The following is a 26,095-nucleotide window of genomic DNA, read 5'->3' as shown; positions in this document are numbered from 1 at the left end:
TATCATCTGTAATCTTTTATCTGTGGTCTAGTTGGAGACTCGGAAACATCCATCGTGTTGTAAACACTTTTTATTATTTTTTAAGTTTTTATTTGTCCAATAGATGTAATTAACCGGGAAAGATATGCAAGTGATAATGTGTTTTTCTTAGATATGTTTATGTTTGCCTCTTATACTGGGATTTAGTCGGACAATACCTTAGAACAAAATGTGTCGCATAAGATTTTTTGTGTTTATTTGTTTTCTACAATATGTAGTTGCATTTAGTGGCCTGTGTGGGAAGAATAACACGGAGCTCAGCTGTACAACGGAGGTAATTACTTATTTGTATTGTATGACATGCATTTGAGTCGGATCACTGCATCAATCAGTATTGATTTTTGCAATGAAAGGACTAGACTTTAGACATTGGTTGCATTATTTGACAGGCGTCCTTCACGACTCTGACCCTTCATTTTCCTCAAATCCTTAATTATTATTGAGTATAATACATTTCCTTACAATTTGTAAGATAAAACAAGTATCCTTAGTAATGTAAATATGTAAAATCCATATTTGTTTGAGGACCTTGAGGAAATGGTTTGATACAAATACAAGTCAGTTTCACCATAGCTTGGCATTCAAACTTGGCTGATTTTTTTAAATAATTTCCTAATGAAACACCTATTAAGTTTTTTTCTACAAAATACACTTTTATTATGACAAAAAATGTCAAGGTTACATGGCAAATTAAGTTCTTGTTTTGTATAAAACAAAAATCAATTATAAGATTAATTTGTCACTGTCATTTTTGAATTTGGCAAGGTTCATGGAATAATAATTTAATAATTTATAGAAAAAAAAAAAACAATATTTATAATGTCCATTTTATTATTATGTCCAATATTTCATCTAAAGCGAACCATTGGGCAGTTTTTGTTATTGTTAAAAACCATTTTGAATGAATTATATTACTTTATTAAGTGAAGATAGCAAACTTATCTACAGTGCGGTTTTTTGTGACATCACACACAAGTCATGTTTTCAATTCAATAACATTTTAATTTGTTTTAATTGAATAAATTATGTCTGATGCAAAATGATGGTTTTGTACCAGACCAAAGTAATTGAATCTCATCAAGAAAATGATGGTCATGTTATGACAGTAGCATAAAATACATTAATTATCTCTTTGTTCTCGAAGGTGATAGACACAGAGTAGGTAAAGGGTAATTGGCAGTACTTTTTGGAAAACTTAAACCTTTAAAACTAAAAAAAAGTGAGCAGATCACAGTACTGCCAATTACCCTTTGATATGGTAATCATTCAATGATTTCTCCCGCCTAGGGTGACGTGACAGAAAGTTTCAGACTCTTAAAAACCACCATATTCCTACTCCTACACTTCGACTAGGAGCCCTGGTAAACCCCTAGTTTTTTCTAGACCGTCTGCAGCTCCGGACATCTCCTATTAGCTTAGCACACATAGTCCCCAAACAGTTCACTGTTGGAATCAACAGTGAACTGTTTTGAACTGTTGATTAGGATATCATGAATATGTGCAACAAGTATGAGAAAATATTGCAAAAAATACATTAAATTATCACATATGAAACATACATTTAACATGTCTGCAATATCTGTTTACCAGACTGGTCTGCAAACAAATGAAGTTACTTGGTAAATATCTTTATTTCAACATGGAAATATTTCAAGTGACTAATACTCTAATCATTTGTTTAAGTAAAAATAATGAACATTGTTGTCTGAAATACTTATTGATACTTACAGATGATGCATGTTTTTATAAATAAGTATAAGTAAGATGGGAATAATATCTCGGGACCAATATAGTGTGACGGAGAGCGAACTTCAGCTCTTTGCACTGCCTCATACGTTAAATGGTTACATGTGTTAAGACTTTAAGGAAAAGATCTTCAGATTGATTCCAGGATCGGACAAACCCACCCTTAAGATGACACTGACCTAACTATTATGGTTTTTTTTTTCCGATAGTAACGGGGAATGTTGTGATAATTAAATAAGAGGAGAATCTAATGAGTCCCTATTTTATGTTGAATACCTTCTCTTACAGGTTACAACCTGGTATTTGGGAAATGGGAAGTGTATTACATAACACAATATTACACGGGAAAGGAACAGACAGTTTCACACTTTTAATGTAACACCCACTTTTACCCTTTTGTATGAATCAACTAGTTATGTCGACTACTAATCATTCTAGATCTTATCTTATTTTACATAAGAATATCTAAATGATGTCATTCTAACACAGTTCCTATTGTTATGTATGCTAATGTAAATACAACAGAATGTACTTTGTATACATCAAGTTATTTTGGACGACAAATTCATTATCACAAGTTTTTGATAACCTATCTTGCAAATAGTTTTGCAGACATACGTCAATATTGATATGACTGTCCTACACTGTCCTACACAGTGATATCCTTAAGAATTCAATACTCAATACTTTATTGCATTCCACAATGTGGTAAACATTTGGTAGGTAACAATAGTGGACCTTGTCGGGCATAGCAAAAGATATTATAAACATATGTGGAGAGGACTACTTGACATTGAAATAACTTATAACAATTCAACTTAATCTAAAAGTATTGACATTTCACTAACTTTAGAATTAAAATGGCAGACTTTATTTTTCCAGTTTTAAAGATTTATCACTTAAATATTCATTGACACTTTGATGAGGTTTTTTCATTAATAACATTTTAAATGTATTTACAAATAAATGGAGTTTTTTATTTATTGTTTCTGTAAGCACATTATATATTTTTATTGACATTAGTATTTTTAAGTCATTGACTGCCAATAGAAAACTGTTGAATGCAAATCCTCCACTAATGTCGGTCACCGGTGACCACTATGGCCTTCAATGTGTGAAGCAGGATGATGGCAGGTTGAGTCGTGTTTTGTGTCTTAGTGTGTATCTTGTTTGTATGTTCTCTCGTTCATACTATGCTAAACGCTTTTTATTCCTTTATCGGGTAGGCAGAGGACCATGTATTTAAAATTTTTAACACCCAGTTTTTGTGGACATAAGTAACTAGCTGCTTCCGCGCGGTTTCACCCGCTCTGCACGGTTCCTATTGATCGTAGCGTGATGTTCTATAGCCTATATAACCTTACACAAAACAAAAAGAATTATTCTAATCGGACCAATAGTTCCTGAGATTAGCGCGTTCAAACAAACAAACAAACAAACTCATCAGCTTTATAATATTAGTATAGATAATAATATGTACTATCTTCAGTAATACTCGGAATTTCTATAATTGATTTACTCAATGGTGTACCTAAGTTATTTCGCCCGATTAAGGAAAAAGTTATTCGACAATCTCTCGCTTTTGCTCACACTCGGTCATCGGGGCTAGAGTTCAGAGTCTTGTTATTAATAAATAATAATCAGTAGTATAAAATACTACATGTGTTTTTATTCATTCATTCATTGTATAAAATACAATTGTAGAAAAACTTGTTGACGATTTGCAAGTTTGCAAATTGTTGATAATTCCAAATTGACGTCATGTAATGTAACTATCTGATGAACTCATTTGCCTTTGTGTTTTGTGCATTACGAACTTATCTGATTAGTTATCAACGATTTCGGATGTTCTTGTGTAATTCCTTTTATGATAAACTAGCTGTCGTCCGCGTAGAATAATTACTTCTGACAGAATTTCTGAATTTGATTTTATTTCGAAAATAAAATATTTCTTGTTATATAATGTAGCTTAAGTTACACCTTAGTATATTAGCTATCTGCCAATAAAACTTCCGTCAAAACCGGTCCAGCCATTACAGAGATTAGCCGGAACAAACAGACAGACAAATATTGTACAAATGTGATTTGAGTATATGTATCGTATGTATTGTATATTCATATGCATGTAGTAAAAAACGGTTATTTTAAAATTACAAACAGACACTCTATTTATTAGTCTAGATTAATTATAAATCGCATTCTGTTCCATGCGTGATGTTTCATATTTCATCAGCTATACATAATTAGCAAATCGGGAAAATTCGAGATCAATTTGTTTAATTAGTACCTATACCTATGTATACTATGTATATCTATAGGTACCTATGTATTATTATAATAGAACTAATGTTTGTATCTATACCTCAACAATTTACAACACTATTAAAGTCTCCAATTCTTATTATTTTATTTATAAATCTATATTTTTTAAGAAAAATATTATTTCGCACCTTGACAGCCTTGACATAAGAGTGCTTTTTCACCAGAGATGTGTTATGTAGCTATGCAATAGCTAAGCTGTGAAACTATGTGACCGTTCCCACCGATACTAAGCTATATAGTTAGCTGTGCGAGTAAGATGTGCTATGCAGATGAACCGCCGTAAAGTAGCTGTGCGACGATGATGCGCAGCTCGAGTATGCGATGTATCGATAGTAACGAAGTCATCCATAGCCCGCATCATTCCATATAAAAAACATAGCTTAGCTGACTCCGTTTCCACCAGTACTAAGATATACGCACCAATGAATATGATTGGTGGAAGCCAAACTCATCTACAGCAACGTAGCATATCACACTCCTGTGGAAAAGCACCATAATCCTTGGAGTTAATTAAGACAGTGTCGGATTCATATATCCCTTTATGATACTGTAATTTAACACTAAACGGGACTATTAGCATAATCCTATGGTAATGTTCACCGTTAACCGTAGGTAACTGCCGTCACCGCACCTGGTCATAGCTACCTGTCTTAGCTACTATTTTTTTTTTAAACTAAAGCTAGACAGGCTTGAGACGCGATGTTTCGGTAACTACCAATGGGCTGGCTCGACCGGAGTGATACCACGGCCTCACAGAAAACTGACGTGAAACAACGTTTGCGTTGTGTTTCTTTGTGTGAGTGAGGTTACTGGAGGCCCAATTATCGGCGATTCCCAAACAACCCTTAAATTCCTAACCCCCAAAAGGCTGGCAACGCATTTGTAACGCCTCTGGTGTTTCGAGTGTCCATGGGCGGCGACGATTGCTTACCATCAGGTGATCCGTCTGCTCGTTAACGTACTTATTCCATTAAAAAGGCATTTGACCGCGATCTCGCCTGATGGATATGAACAATATTTTGAAAATTGATAAACACATGAAACGTTGACTGCATGGTTGGCGCAGTGACTCGAAGCTTTTACTTACACACAACTGTTTGCTTATACGAGATCCAGTTTAGTCAGTTTATTTATATCACAAAGATGTTTAATTAATATACATATTTGTACTTGCTATCCAATATAAAACCTGACTTGCTGGAAAAACATTGATTAAAAATATCGAAGAATATCGAAAAAAAAAACAAGAAAGGTTTTGTCTTTTGCGATATGGCACTTATTTAACCGGATGTGAAGGGCAGATGGCCCTTACACTTCATGTAAAATTTTAGTATTCTGGGAAGATTGTTTAAGGCACATTATCGAATCCAATTTTGTACTGAAATTAGTATCCGATTTCAATCCCTGGTAGTTATTGGGATGGATTTTTCTGTCGAAAGCTTAGATCGATCGATGCAGAGATTTTGCATTAATATTGGCTATTAACCTTTCTTATACCCGGATATAAGATATCGATAGGAAAATACATCGTGTCTCGCGTAGATCTGCGTTCCGGTACATGACCTGTTAATGTTGACTGTTGGTTACTTAAGCAAAGTTTGGGCCAAAAAATACTCATCACCTATAATTTCCTTTTCAGATCCTCGGCCAAAGAAGCACGGACTATGACGCCTGTAAGATGAAAGTGTACCCTCCGAACAGTCAGGAATGTGGCGCTATGACCTTCGGAGATAATTCTCCGAATACTCACATTGGGGGCGTGACTCTCAAACCTTATATCGTGGCCATGCTGCACAACACCTTCTACGTCAACCACACGGTCCTCAATATTACTTTCAGTAATATTAAGTGGAAGAGTAAGAGTTTTTTTTTTACTTTTTCTTATTTGGGACCCTGTTAAGCAGAACAGATTCAACCAACATTTTATTACTTTTGGGTAAATGAAGTTTAAAGTTAGGCAGATAGTAAAAAAATCGTATGAAACAGTACCTATTTAAAATTTAGTCATAAAATGTTGGCTGGATCTTTTCTGCTTAACAGGGTCCATTTATTTTTCTCGTGACACTTCTTATGTTGGAGTGTAGATTTGCGCGAAACTTTTTTCTATTGTGTCTCATATATCCGCAGACGAAAATTTAAGAGGCAATGGGCTGATCTCATTAATGAGAGTTTTCGCCCTATTAGAGGCACTAGTCGAGCTTATGGTCTATTTAGTCAAGTTTAGTTTATCATCATTATTCCTCAGCCAATCAAATTGCGTCAGCTAGGCTGATTTACTCCACAGTTTAGGCGATCCATACTCCTTACTAGCGCGACTTCTTGACCACAAAATCGATAACACTCATTCGGTAGATGTCTTTTTGAACTAGAAGTTAAACAAGCTAAGGAGTGGCTATATCCATAATATGGCTGACAGTAAACTTCAGTACCACATATCAAAAACAAATAATCACGTTTAGTTTTTAAATTAGGAAGCCTTCATTTTAATGTGCAGCAATGCAGTAACGTTAATGCAGTATTGTTTATTTTGTATGACGCATTGCAATGAGACAGAAGCGAGTCATAATACCGACATTGTCATAATTTTGTCCCAAAGGCCTTAAGACATTAAGTAGCGCTCAAATATAGTTTGGTGGTTACGTGATGATGCCTTCCTTACCGTGTCCTTGTCTGCCAAGAAACAACACTCTCCTTTATTTGGATTAAGGAATAGAGTAATAAACTATCTAATTATATTCTAGAACGATTTTTACGTGAGAGAGCCATAGTTTGGTACGAATGAGCCGGTTTGATTTTATTATAATGTACCTAAGCCGGTAAACGAACAGACGGATTACCCGATAGTAAGCTATTTCCGCCGCCCATGGACACCCGAAACTCCAGAGGTGTTTCGAATACGGTGTCGAACTTTTGGCGGTTAGGAATTTAGGGGTTGTTGGTGAATTGGTGATTGGGAAGGGGGGTAATTGGACCTCCGGTAACCTTACTCACACAACGAAACACAACGCAAGCGTTGTTTCCCGGTTTTTTGTGAGGTCGTGGTATCACTCCGGTCGAGCCGGCCCATTCGTTCCGAAGCATGGCTCTTCCACACTTATTAGGGCGAGGCTTTACAGAAAACCAACGTTAAAAAGCGCTGGCGGAATTTCGGTGTTCCTTAAAAACGCAATGTGTGGGCTTTTGTCTTTTAAAACCGCAATAGGCAATCAGATAGATGCTTAAGGATAATGAGGACAATAAGTTGTTAAAATACCATTAATTTGTTCAGTATGGCTTTGCAAATGTTGTTTCTGCCTAGAGAGGTGCGTAATGGATTTCGGCTATACGTAACAACGACGCATGACGCATGTATACATTATTTTGCTACTGAAGGGATTCGCCCAGGTGATGTGATTTGAATTGACAATTTAACGATAATTTTTTGTTCATTAAATGAACCTGTTTCTGGGAACAAAAGTCTGACTTGCCTACATATTGTCTAATTAGATGTCAGAGACAATATTTTTTTTCCTTTTGATTCTTTATCAGATGCTAGTAGTAGGTATTGAAAAAGGTGAAAAACAGGATGTACCAGTTCCTTTTGTGTTTTAAAACAAATATTAGTCAATATTATGTATAAGGTTGTGCTTACCAAATGATAAATATTAAGATTGGTCATTAATTGCTATTTGTCTAATTCAACAATAGGCTTCCAAACTTTGAAAATAAAGTTACGCCATCATTTTTCAAGTCTCGTACAAAATAAATAACATTCACAGTAGGATTACGATATGCTTGCATTAATTCGACATGCAAGGGTAGATAAATAGTGCAATCGCATTATTTTCTCAGTATTGGCTCACGTCATATCTCTGAAATTAATTGCATTAATCGGGTTACCAAGGTCAAAAATAAATTATTTTGATTTTTCAATACAATCTGATATACGAAATTAATTACTTTCACTCAATAATCTAGCGATATAATATGCACCTATATTTTTCTTGCAAATTTTTGAGAAATAGGTATGCTATTTGACGCAAAAAAATATGACGAAGTAGCGTTCTTTTACAAGATTCATAAAAAAGTGTCGTTTTTGATAAATCGATAAAATGTTAAATTTTGGAAACTACCCTATTATTGGCCGCTCTCTCTTTTTAATGCTCCTTTTTCTAGTTATTTGGACTCAGCATTATTTCGGACTGTGGAAACTAAGGAGATTCCTATGTTCGCCAATGGACATCATAGCCAATGAACTGATGTAGATGATTTCTAAGGCTGTTCACCACTAGGATGTTTGCGTCCACTGCTGGACACAGATGTCGCTAATGTTTGAACTTCATCACCTAGCCTTGCGGACATCGTCATCGTTACTCCACCCAGCCGGAGGGTAGATCAGTTTTATTATTTTTGTACAAATAATACCTTTTTTTGCGGGGGAAAATCATCCAATGACTTTTCCCGCCTTGGGCGAGGCGGGAGGGAGTGTCAGACTCTTACTGACTAAAAACTACCCCGTTCCTACTCCTGCTTTTCAAGCCGGAGCCCCGGTAAACCCGTTAGGTAGTCCGCAGCTCCGGATCAGGCATCTGCCCTACTGGGCACAAATAATACCCTAGACCGGAAAACGTAGTGTGGATGGACCGACAACGTTGTCCCAAATCGTTGGGTGCCGGTGAGCCAATAGATTCAAGTGCTGAATTATCGGTGCATGTAGAATACTAAGGTCATTGTTCAGGAGGCACTTAACATCTTTGGACGGATATATATTGAATGGAATATATTATACATAAAAATTAGCGACCTGTACACGTCATACGAAGTGCAGCGAGTATCTTACGAGATTTTCCTTCACACAAAGACTTGTTGTTGACTGAAGACAAAATAGAATGAGTATTTCAGACGCTCTGACGTCAGCGATAACGTTAATTCAAAAATCATTGTTTTTTTATTTACATATTAAATCAGCGGTCGGCAACCTTTAGGCGGGGACGCGCCACAAAGTGTCAAAACAAACTAAAGCGCAATAGAAAAAGTAACCCCATACCTACACATGTAGGTAATTTGTATTCTATTCGTCAATGTAATAACTACATACATTATTTTATTACTCGTTGGCCGAGTGGTTGCAAGTATGACTGCCGGGCAAGGGGTCTCGGGTTCGATTCCCGGGTCGGGCGAAGTATTACTGGGCTTTTTCGGTTTTTCGAAAATTTCTCAGTGGTAGCACGGAGTCTGGAAATGTGCCCGGTATATGGCAATAGGCTCACCACCTATTACATGGGACTTACAACATAAATTGTGAAATGTGGGTGTACATTGGCATTATGTGCCATAATGTGCACCTCTGCCTACCCTTCGGGGATTAAAAGCGTGACGTAATAAAAAAAAACACAAAACAAAAAAAAATATTGACTGCACAGTTGATTTCCGCACGGAAGAACTCTTTGTGATCCACAGATTGTTGTTCCGGGTAATTTGTGTTTGTAAACGCACCCTACGCCTCAGGAAAACATCCTAACGTGGCGCAACGTTTTTAAACGAGAAAGAGAAAATTATGTTTATATGTTTTGGCTTTAATTGCAGTTTGAAAGATAACCACCGAATAATAGAAATAAAAACTACAAACTAACTAACTAACTAACAAATAACTGATTTAAAATGATGTGTCATATCGGAGGTTGTATTTAGAAGGTTACTTTTTGTATGTTAGCTGTCATATTTTGAGTTGCAATTCGTAGAATGGCCCTCAAATGCTCATCAGTCTGATGAGAAGTACATTTATTTTTCCTAGAATTCACTATTGAAAAGTTTATTTGCATAATTAAGTGCTACCAAACATTGTTATGAACTGTTGAGGAAACTTTATCAATTCTTTAAAATCAGATAGCAAGCTATAAAATTTAACGATATCGTTGTTTTAATGGAACGAATTATAACGTGTTAACAACCACTAGCAACACTAGACGGATGTAACCAGATAGTATTTAATTATTGTGTATTACTCATAGGGGTAAATAATTTAATTATCTCTCTCCAAATAATCCTTCATTATATAAAAATAAGTCGGGTTTTCCTTCCTGACGCTATAACTCCAGAACGCATGAACCGATTTCCACGGTTTTACATTCGTTGGAAAGGTCTCGGGCTCCGTGAGGATTATAGCAAAAAAAAAAAAAACAGGAAAAATTCAAGAGAAAAGCCAGAAAACCAGGAAAATAATCGGTGGCGAAACGGAGGAATATTTGAAGACAAAATCAGAAAAACAGGGAAACTCAGTGGTGGCGAAACGGAGTTCGCCAGGTTTGCTAGTCTACATCTACATCTACACTATCTACACTTCTACACTAATATTATAAAGAGGAAAACTTTGTTTGTTTGTTTGTTTGGTTGTAATGAATAGGCTCAAAAACTACTGAACCGATTTAAAAAATTCTTTCACCATTCGAAAGCTACATTATCCACGAGTAACATAGGCTATATTTTATTTTGGAAAAAAATATGGTTCCGTAAGATATTTGGATTTTTCGGACACAAACTGAAAAAAATCAACCAAAGAAGTTACTTATTTTGCGTACGCTGGCTAAACTACAAAAGATAGAACCATAAAATGTTCTAATTAATTGTAGATCTTATAAATATCTACAAAAAAGTCCGCGACACACTATACCTATCTATGTCGAGTGAGGCACAACAACCACATTTTTATTTAAAAATCTTGATTTTTTTTAGACTACATTTAAACGCGTTTATTTTATTCATGCTATTAATCCTTATCAAAATAAATTATTTCATCAATAAGTACAGTTTATGTTGATAATATTTGATCTTTGAATGATTAAAATTGGACGTTTGGTTTTGAAGTTGTGGTGAAATTAAAATATTACGATTTCTGCTGCACGGCCCGTTGCGAAGTGGACGTCGCCAAGGTGAGGGGTGCGCGTGCGGGAGAGGGGTGTTTTGATCTATGAGTAAGGGGTACCTTATTTAATATAATATTAATATTATAAATGCGAAAGTAATTCTGTCTGTCTGTTACGCTTATGCCGTTACGCCTAGACCAATAAACCGAACATTTTGATGAAATTTGGTACAGAGATAGAATAGACCCTGAAGAACAACATAGACTACTACGACTTTTTATTGCAAAAAACAGGGGAGAATGGGTAAAAATAAGGTATGAATGTTCATATAGAATTTAAAAAATCTTAATGGGGAACGAAAGAACATAAGCTACTTTTTATAGCGAATAAAAATGGTAAAAGGCGTTTTAATTTTGACCACCAACCACGCGGACGAAGTCGCGGGCAAAAGCTAGTCCTTCATAATTTCAAAGATTATATAAATTGTTTTAAAAATAATTGCTAGCTGAAATGGAATGTCAAATGTCATAAAAAATTAGCGGGAAATGAATTATTCGAAAATTGGTCGAGGGGACGGATTATTGTTCTGTGAAAAATAAATTGTAATTCCTGACAAGTCACGAATTTCATTTAATCTGGAATCAATACTTGTGCACCTGCTTGGAAAAGAGTAACCTATGGAGTTTCGTGCTCGTTCTTCTCCATAGGAATCTACACTTTGGAATGAGCAAATAGCTTCACTAGAGGACTGACCGATAGACAAACATTTCATTTTAATATTGTAATATTTGCTTTGACGTTCAAAACTGCCCAACTTTGACTTTAACTTTGAAAAAGGGCTTTGGAGAATATCATTACATTGGATATCAATTATGTTCAGTTGTAAATCACTCGGTACTTCATCAATATAACACGAAAAAGTGTTTGCAAAAATGTAAAATTGAATGTAAAAAGGATTAAACGTGTGCTATTATTCTGTGTGGTAAGATTTGTAAAACATTTGCAGTCCGCAAATAAATCGTCTGCGGGCCTCATTTTGCCGACCGTTGTAGTAAATACATTGATAAGTTGTTTTTACGTTTGAATGGATGGTTGTACACTAGGTACGTTTCTTGAATTTTTATTTTGTATTAGTGCTAGTCGTGGGCAAGACTAGTAGCTCAAGTAGCATTCGGGGATCTGTATAAGATGTCTAGTCGTTTATATGTACTCCACAAGCTGTGTCATCTGAATAGCTTGCTATAACGGTATATACTCTTAGGGTCAATTTATACTAGCGCAGAGTCGAAGCGCATCGAAGTGTCTATCCAAAACTGCACATAACAAATTCAACCTTAACTCCACAGAGTAAGGGTCAATTTATACTAGCGCAGAGTAGAAGCGTTGTTCGCGCGCAGACGCGCGAATTCTGACGAATGCGCACGCCTTTTTAAAATCTCAGAAGTAATGTGTGCGTTACGCTGTAGAGTTAAGGTTGAATTTGTTATGTTCAGTTTTGGAGAGACGCTTCGATGCGCTTCGACTCTGCGCTAGTATAAATTGACCCTTATAGGACCAGTTTGGGCACAAATTAGACAGCCTTAAGTTCACTATGGCTGTACATTAGTAGTATAATAGTATTATAATAGCAGTTTAAGTAGTAACATCGGACTTAGGCTGACTTGCGGAACTATAGGGGACACAGTGTGATGCATATAATGTACATAAGCGTAATAAATAGTAACAAGTGGCTAAATACACAACCTTCTCAGTTATAATATCCGACAAAAATACTCCAGTTCTACCTAAAATTCTCGTGTGTCCTAAATTATTTCTTTATTTTATAATTATTCTCAATTGTTTGGTTTTGTGTTTGTCATCCAGAAAACATTTTATATTGTGTTTTTGTTACATAAACACGGATATTTGTATAAAAATGTATGATAACACGCGGGAAGTACCTGTTTCAAAGACTTAATAATCTTAATGCCTTCGGAATGCAACTTTATCGTGAAATGCATACATATTTACAGCTGAAATATTCGATAAATGCGATAATCGTGCATGAGAAGCGTTGGTAAAAACGGCCTTAACATGGGATTCATAACATCAAGGCTCGGATACCGGTTAAATTTTCAAACCGCTATTATGTACTTGTACGCAAAACCTTTACATTGGGTTTCGTCCGCGAAACTGGTTTTTTTAAACCGGTACTTGGAACAGTATTTTCATAAAGGTTTTTTCGGATTAAACGGTTTAGTTCAATAAAAACCGGTTAATACGACGCACATCAAAGAAACGCCGCGGGCTGTTCAGATTATATTCAATAATAATATTTCAACGCGTGTACCAACATGCCCCTCGTCGAATAAACCGGTTAATTTAAGTTAAAATAAAGTTCTTTAAATGTTCACGTTCTTAAGAAAAGTTCGGAAGAAAACCGATATAAACCGGTATTAACCGGTATTTTTTAAACCGGTTCCGAGCCTTGCATAACATAACTGGCGAATGGTGTGTACCTCTGCTGACCCCTTTTAAAAGATGTGACGTTGTATTGTTATGGTCATTAATTCATTGTTCAAACCCAGACCTATCTCAGTAGTTAGTTGCGTTTGCGACTAGATTAAATGATGCAGTGATCGTGTACATCACAATATTAATTGCACTTATCTATCTATATAAACATGACATTATAACGTTTTGTACATACAAGTATGACCTTGGTTAAGAATATAAAATAAGACTAAAAATATAAAATATCTATTTATATAATAGATATTTTATATTTTTAGTCTTTTATTGACTATTTATTGATGAATTTATTGATGTATAAAGTTCATCTATATCTATTTATGGATAGTCCAACAAAAAAAATTACCTGTTTTGAATTTGAATGCAAATTTCTCTAGGTTCCGAGAATTTTAATTAACGTTTGTGTTAAAAAAGCAGACTTTAAATATAGTTGTGTTTGAGTTGCAAATACAAATATTTTTCCAGCACGGATTAGGTCTTAGTGTGATCCACAAATGGTTGTTTCGGGTCTGGCTATGATGTGTATGTGAACCTGTATGTTTGTAAGCGCACCCACGACACAGGAGAAATGCCTAGTGTAGGGCAACGTTAAAAAAATCTCTTCCATACAGGTACTGAAATCATATGAATGAAATTTGACACAGAATCAGATTGTAAGAGATGCCATTTTCGACTGTTAAAGATATTGATGTTTTAGATTTTTGTAAAAATATTCGCGGTAGGCCCAAGAGGAGGTAGGACGAATTTTATGACTACGATAAGGAATAATCGAGTGGGAAAAATACACTAAAGATAAATCTATATACAAAACAATCAATTGCTGTTCGTTAGTCTCGCTAAAACTCGAGAACGGCGGGACCGATTTGACTTGAATTATTTTTAGAAGCCTAGTTAGCCTTGCCTAGGTTTAAAAGGTGAGATCTAAAAATATGTTTGAGGCGGTACGAAGTTTGCCGGTAATAAAAAACTCATAAAGTTTTTTGTCTAGTATGTGGTGGGTCTTTTAACTCAAATCACAACCAAAAATAGCAATCGTTGTACATTGTAATGCACATATAAATATCGAAGAGATTATAACATAATAAATATCGAAGAGACATACTCATAAAAATCAGCTAAACATTATACAAGCATCGTGTGTGCATGGGAAAATATTTTACTTTTTTTAACGCCGACGTTAGAAGTCAGTATTTGTTTTGTGGTTAACATCGACATATAATTTGCATTACCTAAACTCCCAAATGGTCACTCCTAAATGGCGCAAGTTCACCGTTTTTTGAGTATCTATTTACCTACCTATTATTTTAAGCGTACAATTAAAACTGCATACAAGATGTTTCTAACCGACTGATCTAGAAGGCAATGGCGAGGCCTGTGTTCAGGAGTGGACGTGTTATACCTGATACGATGTTAAACAATAAGATTAAAAGATAAATTATTTTCTTGCAGCCATGAAGTTCCGATTCCAAGACAAGTATAGAACGGAAAAGAACCACTGCAGAACCATTACCATATCAAATGACATCACAATTGACGATGATTCCGTGCTTTACTACGATTGTTACTGGCCGAAGACTGATGATAGAGACGGACAAAGCCATACCCTGGACTTCGAGGCCGTGGCTGATGACAAAACTGTTAATAGAGGAACATATTACTTCAATATTCCCTCTGCTGAGATGCTTAGTAAGTATACCTTATTATTATTTATTCATAACTAGTATTCAGGTGTCGTGAGAGCCGATTAAAGGTAAGCGTCCACAGACCCGCACCGTAAATCGTACGCATCGTATGCTTTCCGTATGACTTCATCAGTACGCATCGCATGTAGGCATTGCTGATGATGCGGTCCGTACGATGCGGATGAATGGACGCAGTCGTATGAGTTTCTATACAAGACAAACTAAAATCCGTTGCGTTCGATGCGTACGATGCGGGCCTATGGGCCTTTTGAGGACATTTAACAGAGAATAGGCAAAACTTGTCTCTGCTAGACAAGAAACTGTTACACTTTGTACTAACCTGCCTATCAGGCGTAGGCGTGATGATTATGACAAGCTCCCTTTATCTAACTGCACGGTTGGTGCGGTGGTTGAGCAAGTGGCTCAACCACCGCACCAACAGTTACTCTCTGTGTGATCCATAAATTGTTCTTTTGAGTCTGGGTTTCATGTGCTTGTGAACTTATATGTTTGTAAATCGACTCACGACACAGGAGGAAATCCTAGTGTGCGGCAACGTTTTAAAACAAAATATACAATATCTAAAGGATCATTTAGTTCTGTAGAATATGCACATTAACTGTAATCGACCTTGTATCGTTTCCAGGTTTAACAACAACAGCAGATAGATGGAAGCCGTTCATCTACATAGAAATCTTCAACAGCATAATGCGTCTTCACATAATGCCACCTCCTCGACAGTTGAAAATAAACGCCTACCGTATCAGGGTTGTCACTCAGGGTGGCAGAAGAGACCTGCAATCTGCTAGAGTCCCTCTGAAGAATAGCACGGAAGAAGTTACCTATGACTATAACTGTGTCGGTACGAATGGGTCCGTCAGCTTTGTGGTGACACCCCTACACGATCAATGTGAGATGGAAGGCATCGGATGCACGTCTGTGGAAAGTCCAAGGATTAATATACGTAAGTACTTTTTTTTTATACTCGAGCGTACGGCGCTTCATTCGCGTCAAAGAGTCCTCAGATTACCACAGATTGGGTCCAGTAGGACTGATGTTTGCGCGATCCGGAGCCACAGAAGAATTAATAAGTTACCTTCTGGGTTGATTGTGAGTGGTTAGTTAACGATTTTTAGTCAATAAGAGTCTGACACACACTGAATATGCTGCTTACGAGTATAATATGTAGGCGTGTTCCATTGTATGTGATATGTCATCATCACTTATCACCCGACGAGATTATAACCAAACACAGACCCCCTTTGAGGAAAAAATATTATTTATTAGTAGGTATCACATGTTTAACGACTTGATAAATACAAGCTAGACATAAAAACATTGTACATTTATTCTCCGAATAGGTAGGCACAAGTCCAAGTATTGGAAATTCCAAAATATAATGCAGTTAATTAATTTAATAATTATCTTCTATTTCATGTTATCTCTCTTGCATTAGGTCACTCGTTTATCTCTTGTTTTTTTTAAATAAAATGCTTAATAATACTAATGAAACACATTATCATAATTCGGTTTTAAAAGTTTAAACGATATGGTACCAGTTACGTGACCTTATGTCTATTATTATAATTTTTAAATCATAATTCTTTGTAGAGCTTTTTGTGGCCAATACTTTTCATAGGCATCGAGTTCATCCCGCCATCTCCTACTGGGATCTACATACTTCTTATTATATCTTGTTTAGAGTAGGCTTCGGCGAAGCGCCACCACTTCATGGTAGAAATCCCACCCACTCGCACGAAGCGCTTCGCTTCAAGCTTCCTTATGCGAACTGCTTGGGAGTGGAATTCCTTGCCGGTGTCTGTGTTTCCTGATGGGTATAACCTGGGTATCTTCAAAGCCCAAATGAATAGGTTGCTTATGAACAGACGTGCTCTATCAAAGGCCGCATCATCACTTACCATCAGGCGAGATAGCGGCCAAATGCCTCTCTGTACTCTTCAACGTAAAAAAAGGCTTTATTTACTTTATGACTTCTCCAACATCTCTCGTAATGAAGACGAAAGGGACTGTCAGGGTGCTTGCCTAAGTTAGATTAATTAAAAATGCACTAGACTGATATTTTCTCGTTACAATTTTATTGACAATCTACAATATGGTCTCCCATTAGTGATCATGTTCTTTAAGTCAGACTGATGTTTTCAGACCCCTGTATAATTAAATTACAAACTCAGATTTATTAAATTGGATTATAGGAGGGTAGCGAGGCCTTTGCCCTGCAGTGGGACGATCATGGCTGAAATCTAAATCTAAACTCAAATTTCCTCACGACTTTTTCCTTCACCGTCAATCAGTGGACTTGAAATAGCCATACAAATAATATTGATACTTTCTTACGTTTCATCTTTCTAAAAATACCAATATTTTTATTTTGTCTACAAACGAACCGTTGGCGATCGGCCCAATATCTGCTATTTAAAGCATCACTACATAGTATAAAACATAGTCGCTTTCTCTGTCCCTTTGTATGCTTAAATCTTTAAAATTACGCAACGTATTTTGATGCGGATTTTTCGAATAGATAAAGTAATTCAAGAGGAAGGTTTATATGTATAACACATGCATAATATACCATTGCACCCATGCGAAGCTGGGGCGGGTCGCTAGTATTATAACAATATGTAGAAAGGATTTTTTTAAACATTTCGAAACGTGCAATAGCTAGCAGGAAAATAAGAAGATGCTATGTATCTTGCTTGTTTTACGCGGCATGAATATAAGTATATCTCTTTAGGTAGGTACTTTGGATATTCAATGCAAACACCGATATATGATAAAGTATACTTGTATATTAGTATTACAGGTTGACCGATCGGCACGGCTCTCCGCGAGTGACTGACTAATGACTATCCATTACAATATGTGTCCCTACATCTCTTTAGTTAATCTACGATAGATCGTAGATTGAATAAAGAGATACTAAGATAGATCGTAGCTCGCGTAGATTAAATAAAGAGATATAATGCAAGGTTTATCTCGCTCGTTTTCGCGACATGAATTACCTATTCATTATATCTCTTTATTTAATTTACGATCTATGAATGCAATATTCAGTGTTAATATTATGTATCGGCACTAACAAATCTACACGGTTGGTGTAGTGAGTGCAATGTGTTAGCGGTGTTATAATTAAATATTTGTTTTCAAATTAAGCAGAGGTTTTGTTCAGTGGTAGAATCATACAATGACTTCTTCCGCCTTGGGCGAGGTGAGACTAGTAGAAAGTCGGCCCACTATCATCCCTAAAGAGTGGACTTCCCTTGGGTGCGAACGAAACGGTTCGAATCCACGTTCCTAATCCGTGCACCCAGGGAATGGAACAATCTGCCGGCTTCTATTTTTCCTGAGAAATACAACCTGGGTCTTTTCAAGGTCAGAGTAAATAGGTACTTTCTAAGTCTGTGTGCTCCATCTTCGGTCACATCTTCGTTTCGCCATCCTGGCAGTAAGCGGGTTGGTGGCCAAACGCAGACTTACCAATGTTGAAAAAAAAAGAAAAAAAAGACTCTCACTGACTAAAAACCACCCCGTTCCTACTATTGCTTTTTGAGCCGGAGGCCCGGTAACCCGCTAGGTAGTCCGCAGCTCCGAATCGGCATCCTGTTCTGGGGCAAAGTTCCTATTTGGACGCGTAGCGCGTAACTAATTATGTCACGCACAAGCCATTAAATATGAGATGCAGAAGCACCCAATTTAAATTCTGCGCTTTTAAAAACATTAAGTCTAGGTAAACCAATAAAGAAAAAAACATTAGAATAATTTTCTCGTTTACTTCCAAACAATGCAAGTTGCCTTTACACATAGTCAGACACATTGTTTAATAAACAGTTCTATTGCTTTTTAACACGGTTTTATTGGTCGGCATTCAGAATCGTAATTAGACACACTTCTCGTTGTTGTATCTTCACGAAACTTAGCAATTTTATGTAGATTAGATAGATGACCATTTTTTTTTTTGGGTGGGAATAATCATCCAATGGCTTCTCTCGCCTTGGGCGAGGCAAGGAATGTCAGACTCTTACTGACTAAAAACCATCTCGTTCCTTCTCCTGCTTTTCGAGCTGGAGCCCCGGTAAACCCGATAGGTAGTCCGCAGCTCCGGATCAGGCTGACCATATAATGTTATTTTATTGTTGAGCTGGTTTGATGACGGAATTGGAAGGTGGCTGATGGAACTTTGGGCTACCTCCTTATAAACATTGGTATCAAGAGTTATTGTACTCATTAGATGTGTTCATTTCTCCTGATGACAAAGAAAGACTTAATGATTAAGAGTGTTTTAAGTTTTTTTTGCTGAGTTCATGTTTATAGTTGCTGAATTTATATTTAGACTGCCGGGCAAGGGGTCTCGCGTTCAATATCCGGGTCGAGCAAAGTATTGTTAGTTTTTTTTCGTATTTTGGAAAATCTTAATAATATTTTATATCAGTAGCACGGAGTCTGGGATTGTCCAGAAATTGACCCCACCGCCCGATATATGGCAATAGGCTCAGCTCCTATAGCATCGGGACGAGCTCCGGCGCGATCTCATGGCGGATTGGCAGCAACGACTGTCGCAACCGAGGGCTGGGCTCGCTGTCATTGCAGCAGTAAGTCCCCTCTTTGAGGAGTGGCTAGAGAGGCGCCACGGCGTCTTCACCTACCGCCTGACGCAGGTGCCTACCGGACACGGGAGTTTCGGTAGATTCCTGTTTTTGATTGGGCGGGAGGAAACGCCCGGGTGTCATCACTGCGAAGACCGCCCGGAGGACACGGTGGAACACACGGTTGCGGTCTGCCCTGCGTGGGCTGACCACCGCCGTGCCCTCAGGGAAGTGATCGGTGACAGCGACCTCTCGCGTCCGGCTTTGGTTCAAGCCATGGTGCGGAGCGAGGGGGACTGGGATGCCGTCTCCTCCTTCTGCGAAGCAGTCATACTAGCTAAGGAAGAGGCGAGACGTGTGAGGGAACGAACCTCCTCACGCCCCAGCCGACGCGAAGGACACTCCGGACGTCGGGGATCGCGTGACGATCTCCGGCCACCGTAAGTGCGGGTCTGCGGACGGCGAGCAAGGGTAGTTCGCCGCCCGACTAGAACCAGACCCGTGCGTGCGGCGCGTTGCGTTTCGCGCGCGCCTTAAAGAGCCATCAGATCACTACATATGGGGCCCAGTAGGGCTGATGTTTAATCCGGAGTTGCGGACTACCTAGCGGGTTTACCGGGGCTCGACAAGCAGAAGTAGGAACGGGGTGCTTTTTAGTCAGTAAGAGTCTGACACCTCCCCTCGCTTTGCCCTAGCGAGAGAACTCATTGGATGATATTCCCCCCTGAAAAAAAACCCTATAGCATAGGAGTTTAACACAAATGGTCGAAAGTCGGGGTACAGTGGTGGCATTACGTGCCGTGATGTGCAGTTGTGCACGTCTACCTGCCTGCGGAGATAAACAGTGTGACGACATATGTATATTTATAGTACTATGTTTACAATAGTTTTACTTTGTAATCCAGTCACAGCGACAACGTCCCATAAATTATCAGAAGCCTCGTAACCGGTTTAAAAATACCGGTTAATACCGGTTCCTCCGAACTTTTTTTAAGAACGTGAACATTTACGGCGCGTTCCAATAAACTACGGATCGGTAGATTTGCTTACGAGCCGTAGAATTTTGACACATTTTGTATGGAGCTTATGTCAATGCGCCGTTAAAGAACTTTATTTTAACCTGAATTAACCGGTTTATTAGACGAGGGGCATATCGGTAAACGCGTTGAAATTTTCTTTGATGTGCGTCCGTATTAACCGGTTTTTATTGATCTAAACTGTTTAATCCGAAAAAATCTTTATGAAAATACTGTTCCAAATACCGGTTTAAAAAAACCGGTTTATGCGAACGAAACCCAATGTAAAGGTTTTGCGTTCAAGTACATAATAGCGGTTTGAAAATGTAACCGGTATCCGAGCCTTGAATTAACACATTGAACGCCGTGGTGGTCACCGGTGACCGACGTTAGCGGAGGATTTGAATTCGACAGTTTTTTATTCAAAGACTTTATTGATATGATTATATTCGCTAAAGCTAACGAGAAATATTATTGTTCTTTCAGATACCGAGCATCAAACCCTGAACATCTGTATAGCGAGTATCACGGCTCTGATAGTGGCGACCCTGTTCGCGTACTACATTGTGCTGCGACTCATGCGCCGCTACTGTTGCCACGACAGATACAGAGACGAATTGCGTAAGTATAACAATACTTGTACTTGTAATTTATAAGATTGGTAACTCTAGTGGTTTGTTTGTAGTTTTTTTTTATGAAACCCGTCGGTAAACGAGCACCTGATGGTAAGCAATTGCCGCCCATGGACACTTGAAACACCAGAGGTGTTATAAGTGAAGCCGTGGTATCACTCCGGTCAAGCCGGCCCATTCGTGCCGAAGCATGGCTCTCTCGCACTTAAAATGTATCTTGTATCTCACTTAAAAATATCTTGAGTTTGCTGTAATAGGGATGATGATGGGGTATGAAAATTAAAAATTTTATTTTCTAGTCCGTCAGTTGGTAGTGAAAATTAGACACGTATTTTTTTTATTTTGTCATATAAGATAACAATACTTAGATAAAACGACTCAAAGTTTGGGAGTGGTTGCAAATACGTTAGTTATACGTAGTACGTACCTAAAAGTGACGTCCTCTGACATTTCAAATCAAAATGTGTTCGAAAATATTTGTTTCCGCAAACAAATAAAAAATACTTGTCTAATGTTTTAAAATAATCTACAAGATTGACATTAAAATAAAAATTTGTCATCATCCCTATTGGATAAATATTACAAGCCGTTGTAGTCTGTTGGCGATATTATAACCTTTTTGAATTTTCTTTTAACCGTTGATGCAGTTATAAGTTTGTGTCTAAATATCAGGGGGCCTACTCTAATTCAACGAACAAACGAAATAACTTCGCAGATTGCATACTACAATTTTATTTCTTGCGAAGTTTCGTGAACAAAAGTGAACGAATGAAATGAAGACAAAATAAATAGGTTTTGATATGAAATTAAAAATAAAACGTTACTTCAAGTAATTCTATTAGTAAATCAATAAAAACTACGGCCGAATATTAAACGAAACTACGGATTCGAGAACCGGAGTAGGCCCCCAGAAATCTTGTTTAGCTTATAGTTGTCTTATATATAAACTCTTTTTCTTTCTTTCTATATTGAACAGATTACTTGATTTATATTAAAAACCTCATTTTTATTTCCAGCCCTTATGATCCCGACCCCACCGAAGATCTTGGTAGTATACTCCCCAGCCAACCGGCTTCACGCGGAATGCGTGACATCGTTCGTCACATACCTTCGATCGGAGTATGGCTTCGACATCATGTATGATGGAGACATATCCACCTCACTCAAAGACCCATACAACTGGGCACAAAAAGCCTTTGAGCTAGCCACCCACGTCCTCTACGTAGTCGGTCCCGCAAAGGAAGCAAATTCCTTCAGAAACATCTACGATGATCCCATAATAAGTCCCCTACAAAATGTGGATACACTACTCCTATCTTTCGTCAGAGCCAACAGAAGCACTAAGGAGGTTATCAACGTGATGTTCGATCATTCCAATGGCGAAGTCCCTGAGGAAACTAAACATGCTAAGACGTTCGTCTTACTCAAAGATTGGCAGAAGCTAATATCGTATCTGTCTAAAGACTTGCTCCCCAAAGTACATATAATGCGTTCGGAGAGAGGTAAGCGGTTTTACGAAGATTTGAACAGGGCTAAAAAGCTGTTGGGCGCCAAGAATGATGAGGTCAGCCTGCAGTACGAGAAGGTAAAGAATTTCGAGAAGAAAATTTTGGTGTAAATATTCACCTGGTTTCGGGCACAGTACATATTGCGTTCGGAAGTGTGGCGGGGAAAACTCGAGATTTTTATTAACCTTGCGTCTCATATATTTAGTCAGTTACTCAAGATATTCATGTATAGATGGTATAAGTTTCGGAGGTTGTAAATGTCTCGTTGTACCCAAGCCTCGCCCACCGACTCCTGCGCATAAGGTTAGGAACATCTTCGTTGGACGTAGTACGTAAATTGAACGTGAAACTACGGCTTATATGTTGTCTATTGATTGTAACCGTACTGAATGTTTAGTATTGTTGTGTTGGGACTAAATAATAATATGGAAAAATGATAAAAATCTTAGTTTTATAAACAGGCTTAATTTAGAATGTTAAAAAGAAGTTTATGAATATTTAAAAAGTTAAATGTTGTATCCACCTTAGGTTAAGGACTATTATTATTATTTAGTCACAATCTGTAATGAAATATTTTTCGATTGAAACTTCAGAATGTTTATTTAGTGTTACGTATAATAAGACGAGATATAAATTGAATTTGATAATATATTTATCCGTGTAATATAAAGAAATGATACGAAAAAAATACAAAAAAAAAATATTAAGAAGAGCGTCTACATGGCTCCAGAATAAATAGGAATCATTAAATGATTATATTTTTATTCTGTGAACGTATTTTAATGTTAGATTCTCAGTTGCGATTGAGGGCGGCACTTTTAGATGTATATCTGTCTCTTTCTTGCACACAGATTGTATATACGCTGTCTCGCAACGATATCTTTCTAACATGGAATACGAGAATTTGTCAAATATGGGTACTCGATTGTTTGTTTCGAAATTGAAATCTGAATAATAACATTATTGCTGAACTGATGATGGTAGGTTTTAAAGGTTGATCAAATATTTTCTTGGACAAATAAAAACTATCTAGTCACAGATGTCGTAGGAAAATAGCTCTTATAGCTAACAGAATAAAGCCAAATTTCACTAAGTTCAAGGTTTTAATACCAAAGATGGACAATTTAAAATTTCAATTTCGAAATATCAACCCTGAGTGTAAGGCGATAGGGTCGCGATCCCTGTACACCTCTTCCGGATTCATAAATATTTTTGTGGTGATTTATAACTGTTGTCTATCCCAGTACGATGCATATCTAATTGCTTTTAGTAATAAGTATTTTTATAATTAATATTTTTTACGTTTAATTTTTCTAATGGCATTATTCACTTTTTGAACGTCGCTCCTTTATCCCACCAGACCGTTGCGGACTTTTTTATTCTGTGGTATTAAGTATCTACACATGTTACCTTTAATACGTACTAGGTGTATATTTTCTGCGTTTCTTAGATTTTTATAAGCAACTAGCAAACTCGGTGAACCCCGAGCGAAAGCGAAATGGCTTAATATTTTTTTTGTAACAGAGATGGCGCTGTATGCGAAAAATGATTTTCTCTGTTTTCCAACTTTTCTCTTGAATTTTTTTCCTGAAATTTCTTTGCTATACACCTCACAGAGCCCGAGACCTTTCCAATGAATGTAAAACCGTGGAAATCGGTTCGTGCGTTCTGAAGTTGTAGCGTCAGGAAGGATAACCCGACTTATTTTTATATTATAAGCAAAACACATGTTTTTATTTGCAATAACTTCTATAGTTATAGAGAAATTGATGTCAAAGAAATTTGAACCTTATTGCTTTACTAACAAATCTAATTGGCGTTCAAAAAGTCGAAACATTTAACTAACATTACTTTAGTACCTTTTAGATGTCCATTTTCTTTATAAAAAAACTCTTTAAATTAATTGCATATCTTAAGTATCGATGGCGGAATAAATAATTTTAGTACGTAATACTTGGAACTTGTGTAAAATCTTTTATTAGTACAGAAATTTTCCGAATTTTCTCTTTAAATTTGGTGTGCCATAAACTACACTGAATCGGTGTTGTGTCTTCGTGTAATATGTCGGTGTTTGACCACATTGTATTTACACTGCACTAAATAACTGGAGTGGTATACTAAATACTTATATATTATAACCTTTTTATATAAGTATACGGAATTATAAAGTGATATTATGTCATAAAAGACGCGCACAACTATCGCATAAAACTTTTCTACGGTCTTTTATACCGCCTGTATATTATGCAGGGTGTTGCAAGTATACAATTAATATTTAGTTTCACCTCTTTTTATAGTAACTTATAATTCTCTTTGAATATTTTGAAAATTAAACTAAAATGTTATGAATTTCATGAAACCATGATATTACGGTTTCACGTGATAATTACTTAATAAAATATTTTAATTTCTCTTACGCTTTTACAGCTTATAATTTTTGTATCAATGAAATAAGTTTTTATTAAAAAAAAGATGGAATAAGCAAACATTTTTTTTTTCAGTCTTAAAGCATTTTGATTGCAATCTTTCGCTTAGTATTGCTAGCATTAATATAATTGTTATTGATATTATGAACTAGCAACTCTGGTTATTTAGTGTAATATTTGTACCTTTTTTATATACCTGTTTCCTCGTTGATCTCATCGGTAAAAAAACTGTTGGAGTGTGTTCTATATTGATAAAGGACCTTTCAATTATTAAGCTCAAAATATTATACCTTGTGATGTATTTTTTATAAATAAAGTCGTAAATAACATTTTGTGTGTATTCATTTACTTATCTTATAAATAAGCATTTATTTACCTCACGTCTGTCATTGACTGTGCATATGCAAACACAGTGGTGGGCCGGATATTTGAGATTGCTTCTCATGCATGAAAGAGGTTCGGAACCTACCAACGGCAAGTATAAATGAGACCTTTTCCAAGTACGATATGAGTATTTTTCTATGTACTTTCTAAGATTATTTAGACACCACTGACAAACGGTGAAGGAAAACGTTGTGAAGAATAGTAAATACTTTAGTGCTATGCTAACCGGTTTTGATCCGGAGCATCGGACAACCTAGCGGGTTTACCGGCTCGTAGGGCAGGAGTAGGAACGGGGTGGTTTTAGCCGGCTCCATCCAGTTTAGAGGGAGACAGAAACCAGATAGCCTCAGTATGATCCTAACATCGTTTTTTAGCTTCCACCACAG

At 36.9% G+C, this 26,095-nt stretch overlaps 1 protein-coding gene across 1 annotated transcript; it reads left to right on the top strand.

Moving 5' to 3' along the window:
* Nucleotides 1-25,654, top strand: LOC118269482 (uncharacterized). The gene is made up of 6 exons (XM_035584614.2): nucleotides 1-313; nucleotides 5,747-5,963; nucleotides 14,910-15,146; nucleotides 15,789-16,106; nucleotides 21,246-21,380; nucleotides 22,408-25,654. The coding sequence occupies exons 1-6, from the start codon at nucleotides 209-211 to the stop codon at nucleotides 23,007-23,009; spliced, it is 1,614 nt and encodes a 537-aa protein (XP_035440507.1). The 5' UTR covers nucleotides 1-208; the 3' UTR covers nucleotides 23,010-25,654.
* Nucleotides 25,655-26,095: the final 441 nt, after the last annotated feature.

Source organism: Spodoptera frugiperda, chromosome 2, assembly GCF_023101765.2.
Source record: "Spodoptera frugiperda isolate SF20-4 chromosome 2, AGI-APGP_CSIRO_Sfru_2.0, whole genome shotgun sequence".
Lineage (NCBI taxonomy): Eukaryota > Metazoa > Arthropoda > Insecta > Lepidoptera > Noctuidae > Spodoptera > Spodoptera frugiperda.
This window is presented reverse-complemented; position numbering and strand designations above follow the sequence as displayed.